The sequence below is a fragment of the Siniperca chuatsi genome, linkage group LG9 (assembly GCF_020085105.1).
Source record: "Siniperca chuatsi isolate FFG_IHB_CAS linkage group LG9, ASM2008510v1, whole genome shotgun sequence".
Taxonomy (NCBI): domain Eukaryota; kingdom Metazoa; phylum Chordata; class Actinopteri; order Centrarchiformes; family Sinipercidae; genus Siniperca; species Siniperca chuatsi.
The window spans coordinates 2856009-2880821 of NC_058050.1; the positions used below are offsets into that span (position 1 = coordinate 2856009).

The following is a 24813-nucleotide window of genomic DNA, read 5'->3' on the forward strand; positions in this document are numbered from 1 at the left end:
GGGTTGGGGTTGGGCATGTAGTTGTGATGGTTAATTTTATTGTTATAGGCAAGGAAATGCATTATTTCAATTTGAGGTTTGTTGAGTTGTGTTTGAGTGCAAACCCATCAGACAGCCTCTCCTGTCCTCACAGCATGCTTGAAGTAAATCAATTGAAACCCAATTCTACGTGTTTAAATTCATTTCAAGTTAACCTGTTCATGTCATCAGCTGTCTTTTCTCTGAAGTCCTTTAAAGCTTTGGTTCGTATCAGATTTTCCAAGAATCACAAACCAGGAATTCAGGCAAACAGACAAGAGCTCACTGTTTGTCTGTGTTTTCTCAACCAAATATACTGACGTAAGCATCGCTCCTTAAGAGTCTGTATCCTCTTCACAAGTGGTTCCAGGTGGAATAGCGGCTATACTAGAGCCAGAGAGCCAACAGACCCTTTCAAATATCTATTTCTGCTTCAGGAATAGGTTTGCCTTATCAGTTTTTCCTCACATATAACATGTTCTGCCTGTACTATTCGAAAAGTTACTTTACTGGCTCCATTTAACACTAAACGAGGCTAAATGACAACAGAACCGGCTAAAATTCATTCCAGCTAACCCTGACATTTAGAGAGTCAGCAGGTGAGCAGCTGTTATTGTGGGGGTCGATGGCAGAGCAGCGAGATGGGAAGGTTTAACATTTACTAATTGGCCTTTATCTCATCAGGACAATCGTCTGATGAGTCATGCTGAAGACCACAGAGGTCCAGGAGCACACCGATACAGTTCAGCGTTTTTCATGAACAGAGTTTATGTAACAAACATCTTTGATTTATACAGTAAAGCGAGAGGAAGGACGAATAACTGATTCTCTTTCAGACGTCGTACTGTACTCACTGGATATTCCGTCCGACTCCATCTTGAAGCTGGAGATGTCGTCCCCGGAAACGCTGTCGCCCTCTGCACCCACGCCGCGCCCGCGGGGGCCCATGGCAGAGTTTCGTCGGCGCTCGTGGATCTCGTCTGAGATCATCTCCAGGTTCCTGAGGGCCGTCTTATACTCGCCTTTGGCCCGAGACAGCTTGGCCTGCCGCTCGTCCACATTCTTCTTCAGGTTCTGCGGGGGAGACGATCAGTGAGAGAGGAGGGTGATGATGAAGGTCATGGACAACAGATGAAGAACAATGCTACCAGACAACATCAGCTGCCTTAGATACAGATGGGTGACAAATTAAGAAAAGCCACGATGGGCCCCGCGAACCTCCAGTACAGCTTCAAACCTCTTTTTTATACATTCTCAAAGTCTCTGGAACTCTACTGGAGACATGAAACACCATTCTTCCAAAAGATATAGTCCTCATTTGGGGTTTTGATGATGGTGGTTCAGTTGATTTGAGATCTGGGGCCAGCACTATAAACGCTGCGTACGCACAAAAAATGTCTTATGCCATTCCCCATAAACTGGTATTTATAAATGAAGACTGCGGTGAGAACATGAACACCTCACACAGACTTGAAGACTAGTGATATGATAAGGTGAGCGATGTAACCTTAGAGTAAAACATTGTTTGTCTAGGTTTTTTGCCAATTTCCCTCACCTCACGTTATTTTTGCAGGATACACAGACAAAATGTCTCTCAAAGGCGCATTTATAAACTTAATTTTAAATTATTTATGAGTTCTGCATTTTATCACTTAATTTACTTTGGAGCCATTATTTCAATGATCTTGTCATTTTATCCTGAATTGTGAAGCACTTTGTAAAGTCTGTTTCAATATGAACACTATAAATGAATCATTGACCCTTCCAACGTTTAATAATGATGACTGAGATGTTACCACAGTGAAGGTTTACAGATACATGTGATGAATTACTGGTACGGATGCTATTATAAATAATCCACTGTAACTGCTGAAAATCCAACCCGACGACCGACAGGTGCCGTCCTCTGTGAAGGAGCACGATACAAACTTTTCAGAGTCACAGTGTGAGACTCAAAAGATAGATTTTTGGTGGAGTTTTCCTTCAAGTCGATATGAAATCTAAGCAATGCTGCCTTTGTAACTTATTAGCTAATGCTAGTTAAAAGTCGCACAGCCTCCAGACGTGATGCTCTGCGTTCCTAACACTGCTAACAGCTGCAATTTGTGCTCGAGTCAGAGACAAACAACTCCAATATGATTACAGCCTGAAGCACACAGACTTACCTACAGCATGTACACACTGGGGGGAAATCAACACTGCAGCCCAGCATGGTGGGTCAACAGATTCTGAATGTTTGGAGTTTGTGGTCAAGGTATTTATCACTTGATCAAGCTCTAGCACGGCTACATAAACAGTGGCAACGAGAACTGCGTCCTCATAACCTTCAGAGATCGGTGGGGTCGAGAGGGAAGTAAATTACAGCTGAGCAGCCGTCACGTACCTCCAGCTGCAGATAGTACTTCGCCTTCATCTCAAAGTAGGGCCTGAGGAGGAAGAGGAGAAGGAGGAGCAGAGGTCAGGAGAGACAAAGATTAGATCAGAGGGGAAAAATACAGAGTAACCCAGAAAAAAGCAGTGCCCACATCATCATCACCATGGCAACCTGGAGAAGGAGAGGGAGATAAAGGGGATGTGATGCTGGATGAGTGAACGATGCGTAACGGATTAACACCCTGCTGAGGCAACACACAGCAAGGCTGCAGCTGATAATTCAGTGAGACTGGATCCAGAAAAAAAAACAGTATACAGAACCAACTGCTGCTAATTAAAAGAGCAGGAACTGAACCGAAGATCCAGAACCTGAAACTACATTTTTTGGTTGAACTGCTTAAGTAACAAGTAAGAAATATATGTTTCATACTTCACTCTCCTTCATAAAAACACCTGTTTTCAGTGACAAGTACAGAATCGACAATATAACAAATACAGAGTTTTAGTTTCAAACATGCACTCAAATACCAGAGTCACTCCTCGAGATCCAGATCTCGCATAGTTTGTCCTCAGTGGTGGAAGATGAATTCAGAAATACTCCATTACAAGTCAAATATGTAAATATCAGCAAAATGCACTCAAAGTAAAAGTACCTATGTAGCAGAGTGGCCCCTGTGAGTGTTGTTATAGATTATTGGTTTATTGTTACTGATGCGTCAGTGTGTAAGCAGCATATTTATGTTGTGCTGTAGTAGGTTGAGGGCAGTGAAGCTGGTGGTTAAAGTTATTTTGAGCTCATTTATAAACTGTTGGGTAGTTTAATCTTTAACAATACAATGTATTTTATTAACCGATACATTTGTTTTGTATGTAAACTATGAATCTGCCATGTAACCACTATCTTTAGCTGTTAAATAAATGACGAGGAGTTAAAAGCACAATATCACCCTCTGAAGTGCAGTGGAGTGGACTTCGTTACGCTCTGCCACTGTGTGTCCTCTAGAAAACAAATTTACTTCCTCTCTGCAATTTGCTTCATTTCCTGTCAGTGTTTCAGTTTAAACCTTCACCTAGTTACTTATTTCAGAGTGTGTCATAATTGAATGACCTTAGTGACAAAGTTTGAGTTGTTTGCATACACGCAGTCTTTGGTCTTTGTCAGTTCTAAAACTGTACTGCAGCAAATCACATGTTTCCAAGTGACTCACTCATTTATTTTCCAACAAATTCTACCATTATTTTTTATAATTTGATCATTTTTTGACTTAAGCAGCTGAGTGAACAAGTCACCAACACCATCAGGGTTTTAAAGTGATCTGCTGAAAACATGAGGAGGATTGTCATACACTTTTCAGCTTATCTGCTCACTTCTGTGCAAATATCTTTATATACATTTATGTACGGACTACTCTTTTCAGTCTGCTGTCATAGTTGACGTCTTGCACTGTTCCTGTGCTCCTACAGTATGTAGGTGTGCAGTATCAGGTTTCAGAAAGCCAAACATACAAGAAAAACTTCATTTCTCAGTTAGCTTCTTACCACGAGTGATGCTTCCTACATGAAAACACTATTTTAAAAGTTAGAACAGTTTTGGCTGTTTTACATGAGAAATTTCTCACTGCTTTAAAGTGGGTGGGGCTCAGTTGGGAAAAGGTGATGTCATGTACTCGCATGCACCAATCGGGATTTGGCAACATCTGAATCGGAATCACTGTCAATCAATTTTGAAGCGATGAAGCTTAAATAATACCTAATCAGGTTTTTCAACTTTGATTGCTGCTTACTTCACGTCATAAATATGTAACGTTACAGAGAAAGATTTGAAGCCACATTTTTCGGGAGCTTTAAGGGGTTTTAAGACCATTTTAATGCTGTTGAAGATTAAATTTAAGTTGGAAACACCAACCTGTTCAGAAACTGTAAATGAACATTACTAGAAGAATACCAGGAAATGAATTGTAAAAGGTAAAATAAATGTAATTCTGTTTAGTAAGGCACCCAGGACATACAGTATACGTCTTTACTAACCCTGTTCTGGATGAATCTGGGAGGAAACATACAGCACACAGAAACTAACACTTTTAGTTCCCTTTCACAGACTTCTTAGTAACTGATCACGTATCACTGTCAATAAGGCATCTGTACATGGACTGTACTTGGCCAAAGGAGGCTGACCCGGCCTTCCACAGGCTCTGAGCGATGAGGTACAGACATGGGGCTTGAGGGAGAGTCTTATGTAACGTCTCTACTTAAACTGAAGTTTTACAGAAGGTTAAGTTCAGAAACGTACCCCTGAGCTCCAAACGTACTCCGACTCAACAGGGAAATGAACAGCTTCCATCTGTGTGGAGGTGCTTTAGAGACAGTAAGGGTTTGATTGATCGTGGCCATATTTACGGAAGATGATTTACAGTTTTTATTATTAAATTATAAATTATTCAAAAACAAAATCCATGAAAAGGGCATTTTCTGAGCTACATTAACTCTCGACTTTGGCGATCAGCGTGCTTCTGCAGCAGAAAACAAAACAACTTTTGGATGCCTGCAGACAGCTTTTAATTATCTGCTGCTTTTTTAAACTGCGGGTGTTTTTCAGTAACAAATCGGTGAATAACTCAAACATGTTTTACAGCAGTTTGTTGGTGGAGCTGCTCTGTGAATGGCAACCGTAAAATAGTAACATTTTTCCGTAAATAAATGGCAATTTTGCTTCTCTCATCGACTGAAAGCTTTTCCAGTTGTCTTTAGGACACCAGACCTGGTTGGTCTGTCTGAGAAAAAAACCATCTGGCAGACTAAAGTGTAAGTGACATGTTTTACATCTCTGATTTGTTTGGAATAAAATTAGGAGCCAGGAAGTTAGCATGAGCAGCAATAGCCACAAACTTCAACAGAAAATCCAAGGGTTGAATGTCTTACGGGTGATGTCTGAGAAGGCAAAAATAAATACCACAGAAATTTAAAAAATGCGTAGAAAATGAGCACAGTCTTGTACAGAAAAATGTTGCAGATGGGAATTCTGTGACCTGGAGTTTTTATTCATCGGATTTTAATTTCAAAGATGTCACCTGGAACATGACTAATTCTGAACTTTCAGTATGGCAGCCACATCATTTTATTAAACTTGTGATATTGCAGGAAGGCATCACCTCGTGACAGCCCCAGATTAGCCCAACTTCCCCTTCAACACCTGACTGTTTAAAGCAGTGGAACTCGTCAGTCATAACCACATCTAAACTGTTTATTTTAGAGAGAAGCCACTTTCAGCCGGATAGAGAAGAGCAACCTGCTCTTAAAAAACTGCTCAGATGCAAGTTAAAGAAAAAGACGTCAGATCACATCTGAGCTGAACAGCTGGATCTGTTTTAACCGGCTTAGAAAACCAGAAACCACATCGTCTGGCAGTACAAACATTCACTTCATTAGGCAGTTTTCATTCACGTCTGGTGGACGGACAGAGACTGGGTTCTGCTGCTGCTGGACAGACTGATTGTCCTGGATCTTACAATCAATACTCAAGTGTGAATAAGTGAGACTCGAGGGCTACAACAGATGGCATTATGTTGGTGGGGGCTCTACTTTGCGCTCTGCAGCTCAACATTTGGCTAACATCACCCACTAGCAGTGAGTCATGCGCTGACAGTCTGGATTAGAGGCTCTGCAGCTCGGCACCTCGCTGCGACCACATGGCAGTCCAGCAAAGAACACAGTGAATGTCCAAATCTAAAACCAGGCTAGAAACTCGAGCTAGCTGACAATACTGTTGTATGACTGCAGTTAGTAATGTTCTGAGTAAAAATGAAGGGTTTGATAAGGTACAGTTATTTCTAAATATGCAAAATAGTCCCCCCGGTCTGTACTCCAAAACATGCTTGACAAAAATCAGACTTGTTGACCTGAACTGTAGTTTTTAATGGCATTAGCTAACTATCTAGAACAATCATTTGATGTTAGCTCCCCATATGTGATTATTAACTAGATAAGAGGCACTGATTAGATTCAACAGCAAGAACGCATTTTCACTCAAAATGATTAAATTAACTTTGAATTGAAAAGTTTGAGTCTTGAACTTTTCTTTGAACATGTAATAATAAAGTTGTAATATGAAATGTCTCGGTAAACAGTTGAAAGCAGGCTGTCAACTTGTCAAATGAGGGCAGGCTGACTTTTTTTGTAACATTAGGACTTTACTGTCGTAACTCGATGACTTTTTCTCAAAATATTTCAACTTTATTCTCAAACTCTCCAATTGTTTTTTTTCTAACAGTGGCCCTGAAACTCCTAGAAAAGAACAGCCAGGTTTTTACAAGTAAAAATGCTATCAGCTGTTTAAAGCTGCTGAGCTTCAGTATGGCTGCCATACTGACTACTTGACCGGACTTTCTTTCCCTCTCTGCCACAACATCAATAAGCAGTTAAACTTGATGTGGTGGGTAGCAGTCTAACAGCAGACTGAGGCTCTTACTTGGACTTGTTGATGGTGCGTTTGAGTTTTTTCTCCAGCTGTTTCATGCGGCTGATTGCTGCCGTATATTTGGCCGCCGTCTCCTTGTGCACGAGTTCGCTTCTCGTCTTGCTGTGCTCCGCCTCCATCACCTGTAACAGCCAATCAGAACTCACCGTCAGCCACGCACTGAGGTTGAATATCTTTTGTCAACCTCAGCCTTTTAAGTGTTTCTTCAACTGTCAATCACACTTCCTGAAAGATGGAAGACCAAGCAGCTACACATACTGTCCCATCAAGTTAGCAGCCATGTGTTAAATCAAACAATGTCAGCTAAATACGACGGTTTATAATAATAAGAAAATATAATAAAATGAAAAAATATGTAAACTAAAATATTCAGCAAAGAACTAAACCTAAAACTTCTGGTGTCAGCTCCCCCTTCCCGCCCCCTCCTCACCCGCTGGGTGGCGTGGTTCAGCATCTCCTGCCAGGCGGAGTCAAACTGCCGGTTGTCCTCCTCCAGGAGCCTCTGCTCTGCCAGGGAGATGGTCTCCTTCGCCGCCCGCAGGACCTCCGTGGCTCTCTGGAAGTCCTGGGTGGCCTTCTGGGCCTCCAGCTGGGCCTGGAAGACAGAGAGGTCATCCACTATTTACTCATGTGTAGCTAATCTTAACTTTCTCGTGATTTATAGCGCACTGGATAAATCACTTTCTACACGTTACATCTGTCCCTTATGCTGCAGTGATTCAGCTTTAATAAACAAACATCATTTAGTTGTGAAACCAGATTAAATCTTCACACCTCGGTTTACTCAAATGTACTCCCACGAGCCTCTTCTCATATTCAGACCGAACTCTACAACATCTCCATGAATCCACTGTGGGACTGCACACAATAAGCACACGTCATCCACAGAGCAGTTTTGTGGAATACATAACTTTATATGTTTAAAGTGTTTTCTGTCCTCAGGGACTGTTGTCCTTCCCCAGACCTGTTTTGGGGGTGAAAAAACATCTGAGATTCACTTCAAGTTTAAAATCTTGATGGTTTATAGAAGTTATTGTCCAGTAGGAGCCTAAATGCACCTTTAAGATTGATGTTGCACAGAATTACCATAATTCATTCTGCATTTTTTTATTTTCCCAATATGTTTCAGGGCTGCAATAAACACCTGTTTTCATTATCAATTAATCTGTCGATTATTTTTTCAATATTTTTGGTGATAAAATGTCAAAATTATTTTTGATTAATTTTCTGTCAATCAACTATTAATCAATCAACTAATGGTTTTGTCATTTATATACAGTATCTGTCATTCAGATAGCAGATTAACTCATCCAACATGTTCTTCAGAGCGTCTTGTTGAGTTTAAGTCCAGAAAACATGATACACACAAACACACACACTGATGCACAGACTAGGCCAAACATGACCCACATTTTTAGGTGTAAAAAAACAGGAACTTTACAGCTGTAAAGCCCAACAGCAAAGCTCTTTGTTGCCACGGTCAAATGCTGCGTTAAAAAAAGACTTCCCTGACAACATTTGTCTGATTGAAGTGAAGCTGTACAGCTGAGGCGTTCCATGCTGCAGCTATTAACGCAGGATAAGACTGTTGCCATGTTCACAGCGTGAATGAACATGTTATGTGTAAATACATGTGTGGTTGCCTGTGGATAAATGGACAAAAGAGCTTTGACATGGTAAAATCAAATTACTGCCTGCAGTTTCCCTGCTGAGTACAGAGTGTCAGCTTGGGAAACATTGTCGACAGGCAATTTCACTTTTTTTAAAAAGTGAAATATTTCAATTCGAATTGAAAACAGCGGCCGTGACCGTGGCTTTGCCTTTCTAGTGTTGACCGATTTCCTTCTGTCATGTTAGGGTGAGTGGTGGTAAGGATCAAATCTTCTATATAGTAATTTCTTCTGGAAATTTATTTGAAAACGATTATTTTCATTGTTGATTATTCTGTCGATTATTTTCTTGATTCATCGATTAATCATGTAGTCTAGAAAATGTCTGAAAATAGTGAAAAATGTCCATCACAATTTTCTCCAAGTTGACATATTCAAATAGCTTGTTTTGTCTGACCAGAACCAAAAGATATTCAATTTACTATCATAGAGGACCAAGAAAATCGCAAATATTCAAACATGAGCAGATGGAAACAGAAAAGTTTGGGCAGTTTTGCTTAAAGGTTCTATAAATGAGATTCTGAACATTAATATAGCAGCAAACAACTATTTGCTACATAAAGCTATAGTGGAGTCATGGCGTCCTGAGCAGAGGATGACGTCACTCCCCCTCTGCCTGCGTTGTTATCGCAGCTTCTCTGTGCTTGGTTCATCCAGCCAGACATGCGAGTGATTAATCGGATAATCATTTCAACTCTAAGTAAAATACCCAGATAGGAATGTTTGTTTTCAGCCCATCCAATGAATTACATATCTGACAATAACTTCAATATTGCAATAAAGCTGTCCAAATTGCCCACAATGACCCAAAACAACCAGAGATATTAAAAGAATAGACACCTCAGTAAAAACTAAACAGTAGAATCTCTACCATTTGAAAATATCATCTGTCATGTATTATTCTTGTGTTAATGTATTCAGCGGTATTTGTCTTAACTCTAGGCTGTAAATTAAACGGTGATGGGTGAAGTGAGTGTGAGAAGATGACGACAGAGACAATGTAAAAATGTAGAAGAATGAGGAAGTGTGCTCTTCTTGCTGCACTGAGCACAAGTTAGAGAGATATATTTAGTTTGAGTGTGTGTGTGTCCTGCAGCGTGTCAGTGTTGTCAGCTAACGTCAGCTCTACCTGAACACATCAGCTGCAGTGCTCAGTGCAGAACGCTGCAGGCCGAGAAAAGCTACAGAGCGACTGTAAAGGCTCGGCGCTGCTGCAGCCTCGAGTCTGCAACGCTCCCATCTCGCAGTTGTACCTTTGTAACCTCCTGAGTTCTTTATTGGTGCATTCATGTTATTGCTATTTTTCTGACCGATATTCTGATTGCAAATTAAATTCCGATTATTTTGTATTAAGAACCTGTATTTGTGGTCTACATTTAATGAATCGGTGTAGTAATATACATACAATTACTCAATTTTCTGCGGCAATCATGACAATCAAAAGTCTGCTTGCAGCCACAGATTGTGCTACATATGGTGATATAGCGCTCGAAGGTCAAGTCTGAAAATGTTTTACTGACATATTGATACAGTTGACGGCTTTGCACTTTAGCTGCTGGAGTTAGCGTTAGCTTCACAGACTAAACTCAGACTCCCAAAGGCTTTCCTCACTACATGTAGGCTGTTACAATCATTTACACACTTTATGATAAATAAATGGAAGTTGTGTGGTTATATTTAACATCATCCCCGTTCATTTTTCGTCATTGAAATGTCACAACTAGCACTGTAAAATCACTTATCACCAGGAAAACGTTCCAAAGAATTGATGAGACCTGTCAGAGTGGAAAATGAGTTTTCGTTTCCGTGAGGACGTGCTAACGATGCTGCGATGAATCCTACGCACTTACATTTCTTATTTACGAGCCGTCAGCCCTGCTAAAGGCCACACCTTCATGGGCCCTGAACACAGTGACAAAACCAGAGAGCATAAGTGTGTTTGACAAAGAAGATGTACGTGTTTGTGTGCGCGTGTAGGATGGTGTCAGCAGAATTAAGCTAATCCTTTCCTTCCCTCTTCTGTGTGTGTGTGTGTGTGTGTGTGTGTGTGTGTGTGAGAGAGAGAGAGAGAGAGAGAGAGAGCGGTGTGTATGCAAATATAACGTACAGTATGAATGTGATGAATCATCACTGATGTGTTGCAGTAAATCCCAGCTCACCTCTCCCTCTTTCTCTCAGAGCTTGACAAGCTTTTCTCCAGTTTTCTGAAGATTTGAAGCAAACACCTCGACTCAGGAAGAACTTAGCAAGAAGTGGCGAAATAAATAAACCAGTGCAGACTGTAAAAAAAACTGTACACAGTGACAGATTTCTCAGGCTTGGTGAGAAAAACATGAATATGAAGCAGATGAAGACACTTTACTGAATATTAAATCAGAAGTTGATTCTACTGACCCAGTTTATGCCAACTGAGTTACTGTACAAACTTTTCTGACTGTTTCTGTGTTGCTCTCTCCGTCTCCGTCTCTACAGGGGTTCAGCAGGGACCCTTGAGGCTGAGAGGGAGTATACATGTGTGAATCAGTTGTACTAAAAATACTTGTATACACATTTGGGTTTATGTGAACTACACCAAATTGAACATCTTATGTCAGTTTATCCCAATGTTTTAATAGCATTTATTACTCACGTTTGACTATTCTGACATAAAATTAGAGCTTTGCAATTAAGCATGATTTGACTTCATTTTCACCTTCATTTCCGCTTTTGAAATCAGCCATCACGGCATGGGGGAAGATAATGAATTAGGAACTTAATATAAAGAGTTTCAACGCTAGAATGATGGAATGAGGCTAAAAGTTAGATGTGGATGAAATGCAGGTTAGTGAATCTGTAAATCAGTAAATCTGTCATTTCTACCAGGCTAAGACTGAAATTAGCGTGTGGCCAATATAGTCCTTTTATTAGAAAGTGAATATCAGACAGTGTGGTGTGTTGTGTTGTCTGTCTTTTAAAATGATGCAGTTTATTTACACATTTACTGGATAACTGTTTGTCTACGGAAATCATCCTTACTGATTCCAATGTCACCCTTTTATGTAATTAGTATGCATGTGTATTGATTATTGTTTTACTTACATTATACTGATGCAGTCAGTGCAACATGAAATTTAAAAACACTGAATATTTGTAAAATTAAATGTCAGTTATCAGCAGTTTCAATCCACAGATCCAGAATCTGTCTCCCATCAGCTCTCGCAGTCAGCCTCCAGTCTGCAGACGCTCTGACATCACCACATGCTCACTGTAATTTCATTATCGATGGTCATCAACATGCCAGCACAGCAAGACGCAAACAACCTCTGCCTTGTTGCCGTCATGTGTTCGGCTTTGTACTCCACGCTGCCTGAATGCCCATGCTGACTGAATGCTACAGAGAGCCATGTGTTACCTACAGTAACGTCTCCTGTCGGCTAACATGAGGCCAACATGCATCGATCAACATCTCCTTGTCCTTTCAAAGTGTCCTTTGCAACAAAAGTTAAATCATCGCCTGTTTATGTTATCAAACAAAATGCCTGATCGCTGTAAGAGGCTCCAAGGCTCAAGGTTTTGAAAAAAAGAAAAAAAAAAAAAAAACTATTTTGCTGCACTGGTGTTTACTGTAACAATGATGTTGTATAAATGATAAGCTAATTGCTAGCACTGATTAGGCATGCTAATGCTAGCATGTCACGTTAGCATTTAACTCAAACATAGGGAAGATTAAGGTGTGTTCAGATCAAACACGAATTACTCACGCGAATATGGCCACTGCGAATGTTCACCCTTAACAGCCAATGAGAGTAACCCTTCCGGAAAGGAGGAGGGGCTTACCTCCATAGATACGCCATCAACCATGACCGAAATAACCACTATTGCTGCCTTGTACGGTCTGTGGAAGTCCCAGATACGCTGGAAACGCCGTTATGTTTGGGTTCCTTTGCTCTGTCTCTGTACAGTAACGATGCTGAATCATAGAGCTCCGAATTTGTGTCTGTTCACGTATTTTTATGTAATCGCGCCGCGAAAAATTCGCTTCGCCTTTGGTCTGAACACACCTTTAGACTGATTTAGACTTTAACCCAGATTGAAATATCTCAACAACCATTGGACAGACTGCCATAAAATCTTTTTCAGACAGACATTCATGGTCTCAAGAGGACGAATCCAAATGACTTTTGTAACCACCTGACTTTTCATCTAGCATCACCAACAAGTCAAAATTTCCACTTTTCTAACTCTTCAGTTCCTGAAAGGATGGCTCCAAAATTAACTCCTGTCAGCTCCAGTTGTACTTTAGGGTTAATGCTGATTTGCATGCTAATAGGCTATCGCTAACCAAGGATAGAGAACGATGGAGGGAGCTCATTGTGGCCTTATGTCCCACAGGGGACAAAAATGATTAAGTCTAACACTAAAACTAACATGCCACGGTAAGCAGTGTATCATGCTAACTGTGCGCATGTTAACATACTAACAGCAGCATCGTATCATGCTAAAATGCTAAATATTTGCATGCTAACCAGCTGCCTGTGAACATCTGAGGTATGTTAACATGAGCTTAAGTACAGCTGAGGCGGTTTATTTCAGCTTACGGTACCACTGTGTCTGCCGCCCAACGTCACAAATAGAGGAAATTACTAACAACATGATACGATTAATACAGCTGTAAGTTTTGCTGAATAACATCATAAGTACTGTTTAATAATTAATCTTTGACGCTGTTTGTTAACTGCTGGTGAAAAGGTGTATATTTCAGAAAACTCAGATACAAGTAAAATTAGCGCCTACATCATTTTCCTCTGTGTGGTTTCTGTGATTGCCATGGTCACAATGCAAGCCGTGGTGGCACGCTGGAAACGGTTCAGCCATCGTTCAACCAAACAGGCCTGGGTGTTAACAAGAGGGACGGCCTCCCTCCGTCCTCGCCACTGTTGCCAACCTTGGTGGCACAGTTGCCGTCATGTTTACAGTGGAAATGCTTAGGCTTACCTTTAGGCTGATTAAAGTTGAGATCTGAGACAAGATCTGAGAAAGAATATTAAATGTTGTCCATTTGTCACCCCTCTAATGAAAACAGCCTCTGCAGAGTTTTAGTCTTGTTTTCCTTCCCTACCTCCTCCTCCTTCTCGTCTCTTGTCACGTTGCCCACGTGCTCACTCTCTCCTCATCCATCCCACCCTCGCCTCCCTCATTCGGTCAGCACAAACATTAAACACTTGGCCTGCTTCAGTCAAGAAGGGAAAAAATATCAAGTCTTTTTTTCCTCATAAGAAGTTAAAAGGTTAATGTCTTCCCAGAGAACACTTTCCAGTTTAAAATTCCATTGTTTACCAGACTTCATTAAAAAACAGACATAGACTAATCAACTTGATTATGAACTCATTCAGTTTTAACTGGTGACTGGTCACTTTTTTCTGCTGCATACTCTGTTCAAAGCAAAAAGTTCGTCCATGTTTTTCATGTTTGAGGAGTTTTAAGGAAACAAAAATGCACAAATGTCTGTTTTTCAGACACACCACAGAACAAATGAAGCATAACAACAGACAAACAACTAAATACAGCGTGAAAATAAAGCTTCAGCTTTTTTTTCCCCTCTTTGTCCTAGTTTTGCATTGCAGTGTCAACATGTCAGCTACAGGCAAGTAAAACATCAATGCGGTCATCATTCAGCCGGCATTCACAGCCAACACTGAAGGAAGAGAGGGGGAGGAGTGGATGAAAGAGGGGGAGATTAACAGTTTAGTCGAGTTCAGTTGAGTCTATGTTCTCATCGCAGTTACACTACATGGACAAACGTATTTGGACACATGGGGCCTCATTACAGAAAAATCTCCTTACTGCTTGCTTATCTTAAGTTTCAAAGATAGGATTTTTCCTATCTTCCTGTTACAGAAGCAATTCCTAAACTCATGGCTGTGTCCTATCCTGTCTCAGACCTCGTACCGTATCTTAACTTAAGAAATCCCAACGAGAAATGTAAACTCGATTCTTCCATCGGCACTCGTCCTGTCATGCCTGTATCTGTGTTTAAAATGTACATGAGACTGCCTGTATCCTTGACGACAGCTGTCTCACTTCACTTGTCACTGGCTAGCTAGCTTGCTATAATGGACAAGAAAAGACGGGCGTTCAATTTTAGCTTTGATCACAATCAGAATCAGAAATACTTTATTGATCCCCGAGGGGAAACTCTCTGTCACGTCAGTGCACACAGGAACAGAAGTACTAAGCAAATCAAAATATAATACACTATAATACAGGTCAGATAAATTAAGTCCTAAGTGGATATAAGTATAAAAGCTAAAATACGTCTTCCACTGAAGGTGCTCCTTTGTTTGACCAGCACGTCATGGAGCGGGTGGGAGACACTGTCTAAGATGGTATGTAGTTTACCCAGCATCCTCCTCTCTGACACCACCACCAGAGAGTCCAGCTCCACCCCCACAATGTCACCGGCCTTACAGATCAGTTTGTTGACCCCGTTAGCGTCTACTACCCTCAGCCTGCTGCCCCAGCATGCAACAGGATGAATCGGAGGCATTAATTGTGTCGGTGGAGGAGAGGAAACCCCACCTTTGTGGAAAGTTTTCTTCCCAATTATCGGCCCAGGATAAAGATTCGAAGTGGCGGATGCCATCACGTGAGTATGCAGTAAGTTTTGACAACTGTGGACACAGTAAAAAAAAAAAAAAAGTGGTCAACCATCTAATTATAGGCCTAATTATAATTATATATTATAACATATTTCTGTAATGAAAAAAAGGGATATAAACTAATTAATACATGGTCTGGGAAAATTAAAGTGTCACCATACGGTTTGATTAGCCTTTTGATCATAATATTTTGGTGTTCATGTTGTTCCCCATCTTCATCGTTTTCATCTTCATTTTTGGCAGTTATTTTAAATTTAGGACAGGGTCTGTGCCATCCTCTTGTCTTTCCATCAGTCTTTCTACTGCCCTCTCATCTCTCACCCTGTCTCTTTAACTTTGTCTTTCGTCCCCTCCGTTTCTATCTTTATCTACCTGTCTTCTTCCATCCATCTCCATCACTCTCTCACCTCTAAGCTGTTTCTCTCTCCCTGCTTCATCCATCTCCCTCTTTCCTTTCTCTCTCTCCCCATCTGTCACTTTCTATATCCCACTTAATCTCTCTTGCTTGCCACATTTCTGCCTCTCTGTCTGCCTCTTTTATATCTCTATCCATTTCTTGCTTAATCTTTCCCTCTCCATCTCTCTCCATCTCTGTTCTCAGCATCATCTTCACTGCCTCTTTCTTCCTCGCATTTGCTCTGCGACTTATATTTTAATCACTCTGCATGCGGCCCATGAAATTTTCAGAGAGACGGCCCTCCAGAGGGAAGCCAATGTGTAAGTAATGCAGAACTCCAGAAGCTGAGATTCCCTCTCTGTCTGTCTCTGGGAGAAAATGCTATTTGTCTCTACATGTGCTTCAATTATTTAAAGAGCCCTTAAACAGAGAAAACATGCTTTGTTACTGTGTTAACTGAAAAGGAAGAATGGAAAAAGAAGTCTGCAGGAAAAGAAAGATGGAATAAATATACGGTTGTTTCAGCAATCCTGATATCCACTCTGCTAATCGATTCTTATTATGACAAGAATTGTTTTTGTTATTTGTCTTAAGAAAAGAAACTAGAAAATATGTTGAAATGAAAAAACATCTCTATCTCAGCCCCATCTGGAGAGGATTAATATTACAGGGGAAGGTGGGTAATGACATGAAATATTTGTCCTACTACTTGGTAACTAAACTCATCATCCAGGACAGTGACACGTGACCAGCAGGCAAATCAAGTCATATAATTTAATATTAATAAAAATGTTAAATAACATGCATTTCATTACTGGCCTTTAGATTATTAAAGGCTTTCCATTTACCTTCACATCGTCCCCATGACGATAAAAACAAGACACACTCAGACTTCAAAGTCTGTTTGTCTCACACATTCCCTCTCTTAAATGAAATGCACTGCCATGTAAACATTTCTCCTTCATTCATCCAGGGAGGAATGGCTTGAATACCCGTCTTTACATTCATGATGAGCAGTAACTGGAGTGCTCAGAGGTATCAAGACAGACCGATTGCCCAGTGAGTCCAGGGATTCAATTGTGTTTGGCTACCACAATTAACACAAGAGAAGAAGGAGGGGGTTTGGAGGAGACAGTATCTCTTTTCAAAGTGACCTGATTTGGACAATTTTCCAGGAAATTCAATTATTTTTATCTCATCTGCTCGATCCATATCTGGCAATTAATTTCCTCTAAAGAGGAAGCACGATCTGGGACAATAACTTCTATTACAGACGGCGGTTGGCGGCCACATGAGCGCTGTAAACACAGCGTCCTTTCTGTCCCAGCATGCCAGACTTACCCCAACCTTCAGCAAACCCACATTTGATGTCGCTGTTTATGAGGTGAACGAACTGCGACTGTCCTAGATATATGAGAGAGCTTCAGGGCTGAACGAACCAAAGATGACAGCAGGGAGGAAGCCTCTGCCTCTGATGTCCACTTCACGGTCTTTAATAGGGAAATTAACCCAGATACGTCCAGGCTTAGAAGTAGGACTGCTGCAGTTATTCAGAGGGAAAATTATAGCAAGGACTCACTTTTCAGACAGGTGTAGTCGGCTGGTACATGTGTTTTACTAAAAATCTGCTTATTTTAATGATGACAAAGCTTTTAACGCCAGAAAGTACACAGGGAAAGTTAGTTAATTTAACAACAGAACAACACTTTTTTACTGCAAGGAAGACCCAACCACTACTGGACTTGTTGACGTCGATGAGATATTTGAGAGTTAAAAAAAAGTCAGACATATTCATTTTTTAACATAAATACATCAGCAGAGCTTGTGAGAGGGAAGAGCGCCTACTACTTTGAGTCTGTATGTGTGAACAGGCCATAAGGGCCAGCTTATGCTAGAAAAGAACTAGTTTGTACAAGTTGTCTGATCGCAAGAGTTGTTTATGGCCATTCCGAACAGCCACACTTGAAGGTGGAGTGAAAAGCCGGCCGTCATCCAAGGGGTCGAAACACAATAATCGTTTGGGTATGGGGACAACTTTTAAGACAGTCTCTCCTTTCGTACTTCTACACAGCTGGCCAATCGCGGCGTGAATGGGTGTGAACTGTCAGTTTCGGAGAGGTCAAAACTCCAGCAACACTTACTATACTATACAGAACAACTTTTCAGCTTGTGGTCATCATAAAACACATTACAAAGAACATTTAAATGAGATGGGTATGAAGCAAATACATTAAAAAAGGTTCAAATATATATAAAAGACAATTAATCATATACACATACATATCAGCCAATGGGGCACCCACACATAGATGGGCCCTGAATATAGTCATTTGGCTTCAGGCCAATCACATTTCTCAAACTGGCAGAGAGGCAAGGGGAGTGCCCAATAATAGATAAACAGGAGAAGTGCATCTAAGGGGCGCTACTCAAGCTGATAGAGGTCTTAACCCAAAATGTGCCTATTTAATGTGGCACTGTGGGTACTTTAAAAACACTTTACAAAGTGAGATATATATACACACACACACACACACACACACACACACACACACACACATACACACACATTGCAGGTATCTTAAAAATGTGAAAGCTAAGATAAAATACAATAAAAATTTAAAAGCAATAAGATACATACCTTATAAAACCACATAAATAAGAGACTCATAAACGCCACTATAAAACGATAATGACACCCACTGGTAAGTTGGGGTGGCTGTGAGGAAATGGGGTGGGATCTGGGAGGACAGCATGAACCAACCAGGTCAGGTGTTAGCAGTGACCATGACTGCAGAACAGAGGAATGGACATTCGAAATTATGAGAAAATGGGGCAGGGGGGGTATGAACTGACCAATTGAGTAACCAACCATCATCACCATCCAAAAAGCATGGCATATTTTTGTATTCGTTATGCTTTTTTCATTGAAAATTTGTCCCAACTTAACAACTTTTAGCCGTTAACATAATGGCTAAAAGCTTGAGTCTTGCATAGTAACACCCATGTGTGAAGCCCTCGAAGGATTAAGAGCTTTAAAATTAACTTAACACATAAATGGTGAAACTTCAAATCCAAGCCAAGAATCCAAGCCATGTTTTTTCTCTTTCTATGCATGCAAGAAAAAAAGCACACACACAAGCACACATTATTACACACCATTGAATGTTCTTTGAGTCATAGTCAAAAGCACAAAAGGAAACCCGCACCAAACCACAAAACACTGTCAGAGCTGCTCCAATGACGTGCTATAATGCAAAAACTGACTGGCCAGTGGCAACACACACACACACACACACAGCGTCACAGGTGGTCAAAGCAAAACCAGATGGCTTTGACCTTGCAGCTTCTCCCTCCCCCGAATCTCCAAATCCCTCCATCCATTTCACTCATCCATCAGCACCATTCCCTGGGGCTAATGTCTGATGTGACGTGCACTGCCTGCCAAAAACACTCCACTCCAGTGGGGGAGGGAGGGAGATAAACACACACACAGAGAGATGAACACACACACACAGAGATAAAGAGAGAGAGAGAGAGAGAGAGAGAGGGAGGAACAGAATATCAGGGGGAGTAAACATCACAGTACAAAGGAAACAGAAATAAGCTTGGAAAGCTATTGTGACTGACTACCGCTAGCATGTTCTTGGTTAGCGTGTTAGCTGTTAGCTCTCCAGCTACAGTAGTTCGTCAGCTAGCCCTGTGGGCATTCACTACGCCTTGAGGCTCCTGGCACCACTTATTTCGCGAAGACATCCGGATGAATTCAGCGGTGCCACTTTCTGCTGTGACTGACCCTTTACAGAACAAGTTGAAAATGGCATTTAGCACACTGTAGCTACAACGGGGTTTCAATTGAAAATATTGCGATCCTGGATGTTTGCCTTGTACTGATTTTGTTGGCACAGCACTCCATACTGCCACACCTAAACCTGACCCCATCTCCTCACCAGCTTAGCACCCCATCCTCCCAACCTCACCCCTCCACTCACCCACAGTCTCTCTCGGAGTCCCATCTGTCTGATGGGAGGGGATGGGAGACTGCACACAGAGTCAAGACAATCACATCCATTTAGCAAAGCATGTCTTTGTTGCCCTCTCGCCCTCCTTTTCTCACCATATCTCACCCCATCCTTTCCTTCCCCTCCTTACTTACAGCTTTCTATTCCAGCTGCATCAAATCTTCCTCTCCAAATCTAGCATATCATCGTCTGAACAGCTGGGATTTGCTCATCGTTTCCCCCTTCTCTCCCCTCTTTTCCTCACTAATTCCTTGATGTATGGTCAAACTCAGGCCACCCTAACTGTGGACATCCTCTAACATCCGAGGACGATGAGCAGGAGGTGGCCAAGTTTAATGTCAACCCGTAAGAGCACACATTTTTCACAATATATTAGCCCAGGGTTAAAAAAAAAAATCATACTATATACATATATTACTTTGGAAAGTAGTAAAAATGTATACTGTATCTTTAAAACACGTTTTTAAACAATTATACAGTTGCTGATACCTGTGGATACCTTATATTTATGATGAGAAGATACAGGTAGCAGTTATTTTCAACATTCATGTAGACCACTGTACCAAGGTCACAATGTTTATTGGGTTGCCTCATCACCAGCCAAGTTATCTTGGTCCGAAGCCCACAGAGACATCCACGTGTCTTCATCAGACTTGTACTACTACTGCTTGCATTTTTATCCTGTCTCTGGGAACCAGACTTGTCTTGCATCACTGCATCGGCCTTATCACAAAACATCTCTTAAAAATAATCCTCCTATCCGCAAATTTACTCCTCGCTTGCTTCATCCCCCATCTAAATCATGTGCATCCCAATGTTTAACTCAATCTGCCTTACTATCTTTCAAACTCCAGCTCTATTCACTCTCATCAGACATCAGCTAACCTGCAGACACACAGTGTGGTGCTGCAGGCTGAGTTGGCTGCTGGTTTCTATCAGCTTCTGCAATCACCACATTGATAACGAGGCACTGAGTCATCCACTTTCAGAGGCTTTAATGCTCCATCATAATACAAAACGAGTGGATTCAGAGTATTCACTGCTGCTCTGTTCAATTGTCTGACCGTCATACTAACAGAATAACCAGCAAGGACAAGTGATTCGGCTACCAAATATAAAATCCAACAGAGATTTCCTCACATCCTGTATTAGCAGCAAGATGCAAACACAAAAACAAACACTCACATATCCTGACTGCCTTATTTCCATCTCCAGCCTTGAGTCTTGGGAGGTGAAGTGGAATAAAAAGTTAGCCTGATGCATATTTCATTACATTAAAAAAAACACTTCTACTGAAGGTTTAACTTCAGATACGGCATCCGCGCTCCGTCCCACCGGAGTCAGCACTTTAAAACGTGCGTCTTGGAAGCGATGTGCACTCAAGCGATGACTCCACAAACTTTTTAGCTCTGTCACCCTGACCCACTTCCTCGACTCGTGTTCAGGTCATCTGTAAGTGCATCTCTTTTTTTCTCTTTGGCCCACCTGACAAACTTTCACCAGGGAGATCAGAGGGGAAGAGAGGAGCTTAAAGCTATTTAAGTTAATGGTCAGAGACACTGTTTCCTTACAGAAAGGTCGCAAGTTTGATTCATGCAACTTTTAGTGTCCGCCCAAAGTGTCCTTGAGCAAAATAGTCCTATCTGCAAAATCTAAGGGCCCCGTCACACAAGCAGTTATGACCATTCGTTTCAGTGGAATCACCACAATCACTGGTTTCCCTCACAGAGGCGAAGGAAATTGACAGTGCTTTCGTGTAGTGAGTTGACATGCAAATTCCTGCCGTTAAACAACTACAGACCGTCTTGACAGTGCTGACCCTTGAAGCAACAGAGGCCTGGAAAGTTCAAAATGGAGGAAGCCATCATATTAGCTGCGTCACCAAGCTTCCAGCACCGGATAGGGCTAACAATCATTTTCATGACAAAGAAAAGAAGCTAAATCTTTATGCTAAAGAAGCTGGAAGCAGCAGATTTAAGGTATTTTTGCTTGACTTATATTGATTATCAGAATTGATGGAAATTAATTTTCTGTTGGTGACTGGTCACTAAATCTGAATTAGAATAAAACTAAAAAACAAACGAAGGCTGAGACATCTGAGGAAGAAACCGAACTGAAGGTGGATGGAGGCTCAAAAGGCCCTGACAAAAGACAATGCGTGTCTGGTGACAACAAACCCTGACAATGCTTTACTAGTCAAAGTTTACGTCTGGATAAAAACATACACCTTAAACGGTCGGAGATTATTAACTGAGAGGGCGCCCCGGAAGTTTAACCTGGTACAAGGCTGAGTCCTTACCACAGCGGGTCGGGTTCAAATCCAACCCGCGGCCCCATGTCAACCCCCAAGAATGTGAGACCAATTACAGGTCAAAAGGTGCTTGAATTTTGGCCTTTGAAACAAAAAAAATATCACCTTTTAGGCCTAAATGATCTGAAAACAAGCTGCTAGACTATTTCTTACCCATTTACAGCCATAATTTATTTTCCTTTACCCTCTTTTTCATTCTTTTTACAATGACATAAAACGTCAGTTACAATCAAGATATAACATATCTGTTTTTCTTCCAGTTACCAATTAGCAGTTCATGGCGAAGTTATTAGGAACTCAGAAACATTAAGTTTGTGCACTGTAGGTCAGTCCCTGACCACTCTCTATCATAGCCTGATGTGCCATTATCTCATCACATTTCACGCCATGTGACTCTTAACCTCCTTACTACAGCTTAGGAGGTCTGAGAATGGAGGCAACATTCCCACACTCACTTGGACATAAAATGTGAGGATGCTGGGGTGACTTTCCAGATAATTCAAGATCTCAAAATTGGCATGTTTTGGGATAATGACATGATGATGGTTAAAATTATATCAAGGATTTTTTTTTTTACTCACGGTCTATCACATGAAATAAGCGATTTGTGACGCATAGCTCCTATGCGTCACAAATAGATTATTTAAATTAAGTACTTTTAAGGCCATCAATTTAACAAAAAAAGCCTTATTTTGTTTTCAATGATTTTTCAAGGCCGATGGGGAACTCAATGGGAAACCCTTATTGTTTGCATAATGACTGACTCATGAATCATTAGCTGGCAGCAGGATGCCTGATATGTAAATGTGGATTATCCAACAGAGTTATAGGTCTGTATTTTATCTTCCATCTGGAGTCAAGGTCAAACCGAGTCGTTTGTCTCCACCAGCCGCTGCCACCGCTCCCTGGGCGCTGCCTGCTGCTTATCTGCAACTGCAAATAATGTGTTTCTTATCAAACCGAGTGGGAGAGCAGTGGAGCGAGAATAGACAGAAAGAGGAGGGTTTTCTGAACAGGCAAACAAAACAGTGAGTCAAGCTAACTGTGATGATGGAGAAGGACAAAACTGAACTCAGATCGAGAAATGAAGAAGTCGACGAAAGAAAGAAAGAAAGAAAGAAAGAAAGAAAGAAAGAAAGAAAGAAAGAAAGAAAGAAAGAAAGAAAGAAAGAAAGAAAGAAAGAAAGAAAGAAAGAAAGAAAGAAAGAAAGAAAGAAAGAAAGAAAGAAAGAAAGAAAGAAAGAAAGAAAGAAAGAAAGAAAGAAAGAAAGAAAGAAAGAAAGAAGTTGAGGAAAGAAATGAAAGAACAACAAATTAATAAAATGAATATGGAAAGGAAAAGTAAGATAGCAAATAAAAGGCACAAAGGAGGGGTTCCAAGAGAGTGAGGAAAAGAACCAAAGGAAAGGTTGAAGGAATAAAGAAAAGTAAAAAGCAAGGACAATGAGAGAGTGAAAAGGAAATAGGAAGGAAAAAAGGAAAGGGCAGAAATCAGGAAGAGAAGGCACCAAATGTACTAAGAAAGAAAGAAGAAAGGGTGGACTCAAGGAAAGGAACAAAAAGGACAGAAAGGAGGAAATAAGCAAAAGAAAACAACAGAAAACAAAAAGGGCTGAGTTGCCAAGATTTCCTTTCCCCTAAAGAGATTCAATAGTCAATAACAAAGCAAGATCAAATGAAAACCCCAATGACATCATCAAACCTCTGCTGAAGCTAACCTGTGAGCTGACAAACACAAGCCAAACATTCGACTCGGCAGTGTGAACTGGGTCCAACACTGTACAAAGACACTGACAAAGAGACCCAGACAGTGTGTCTTTGATTTGAGATATTTGTAGCTGGCAAATCATTAAAGTACATGACATCGAGGCGATTTGTGTGAGAGTCTGAAAAGCTGATAACAGCTTTATTAAAAAACCTCAGTGAGAAGGGAAAAAAACATTCACAGCCTCCAACAAGCTGTTTTTACTTGACTTCAGCTCTTTCTATTTTGGTTCCAATTGCCATTTTCGCCTTCTGTTCAGAAACTAAATATGTATCATAGTAAATACTAGAAGTATTGTCTAGAGTGCCGCGGGGAGTTAAAAGATTGCATTGTCTCGTTAAAGATCTGAATGCCTTCAGGGGGAAGCGGCTCATTTAGAGATAAATTCAATATGAACGACGACAAGGAAAACAAGACAAGATGGGCAGATACTAAATCCCTGCGAGGAATTTGGGGCCAATTTGTTCGTGCTGAGTAAGAAGCAGAGCCCACTTTCCATCTGCTCTAAATCAGATCTAAAACTTGTAGTATTAAATAGAAAATTGGCAACAATCCACCTTCATGGCAGCATGAAGTGCCTTAACAACAAATACACCTGCAAGTAGGTGAATATTATGGCTACTAACAGTATTAAACATAATACTTCATATATCAAGAAGGATAATTAGGGCTTAATTCAAAAAGGTGCAGTCCACCTAGTTTGCTGGTAAACATGAGACTTGATCTAGTCCTGGCTGGCATTGATGACATCTCAGAGAAAGAGAGACCCAAATTTGCCCTATATTTTATGGCAAACCAAACTAATGAATTTCATAAGTTTACAGAAGACAAGCCATGCTAGCATCTCTGTGAGGCAATACTTACAGTAGGCACAGAGGTGCTTTGAGATAACACAATAACAATGCTAACATGCTGATATTTAGCAGGTGTAATGTTTACGATGTTCGCCGTCTTCGTTTAGAGTGTTAGCATAAAGTACAGCTGAGGCTGTTGGAAATGTCATTAGTTTTGCAGGTATTTGGTCATAAACCAAAGTGTCGGACAAATTTAAACTTTGACCTGATTATGGATTTATAGGACAATTCCAGGGATGACCAAAGTGATTACAATTCATCCTGAGGGGAACATGAATGTCTGTACCAAATCTC

General features: G+C 40.9%; 1 protein-coding gene across 1 annotated transcript in view; it reads right to left on the bottom strand.

Annotated features, from left to right (window-relative positions):
• The window catches only part of sh3bp5b (SH3-domain binding protein 5b (BTK-associated)), a 48933-nt gene that overhangs the window by 7721 nt on the left and 16399 nt on the right, over positions 1 to 24813 (bottom strand). The window contains exons 4-7 of the mRNA XM_044208507.1: positions 7296 to 7460; positions 6857 to 6987; positions 2402 to 2444; positions 873 to 1092 (exon numbers count right to left, since the gene is read on the bottom strand). Coding sequence (XP_044064442.1) covers positions 873 to 1092; positions 2402 to 2444; positions 6857 to 6987; positions 7296 to 7460 — 559 coding nt within the window. The remainder of the gene's footprint in view (positions 1 to 872; positions 1093 to 2401; positions 2445 to 6856; positions 6988 to 7295; positions 7461 to 24813) is intronic.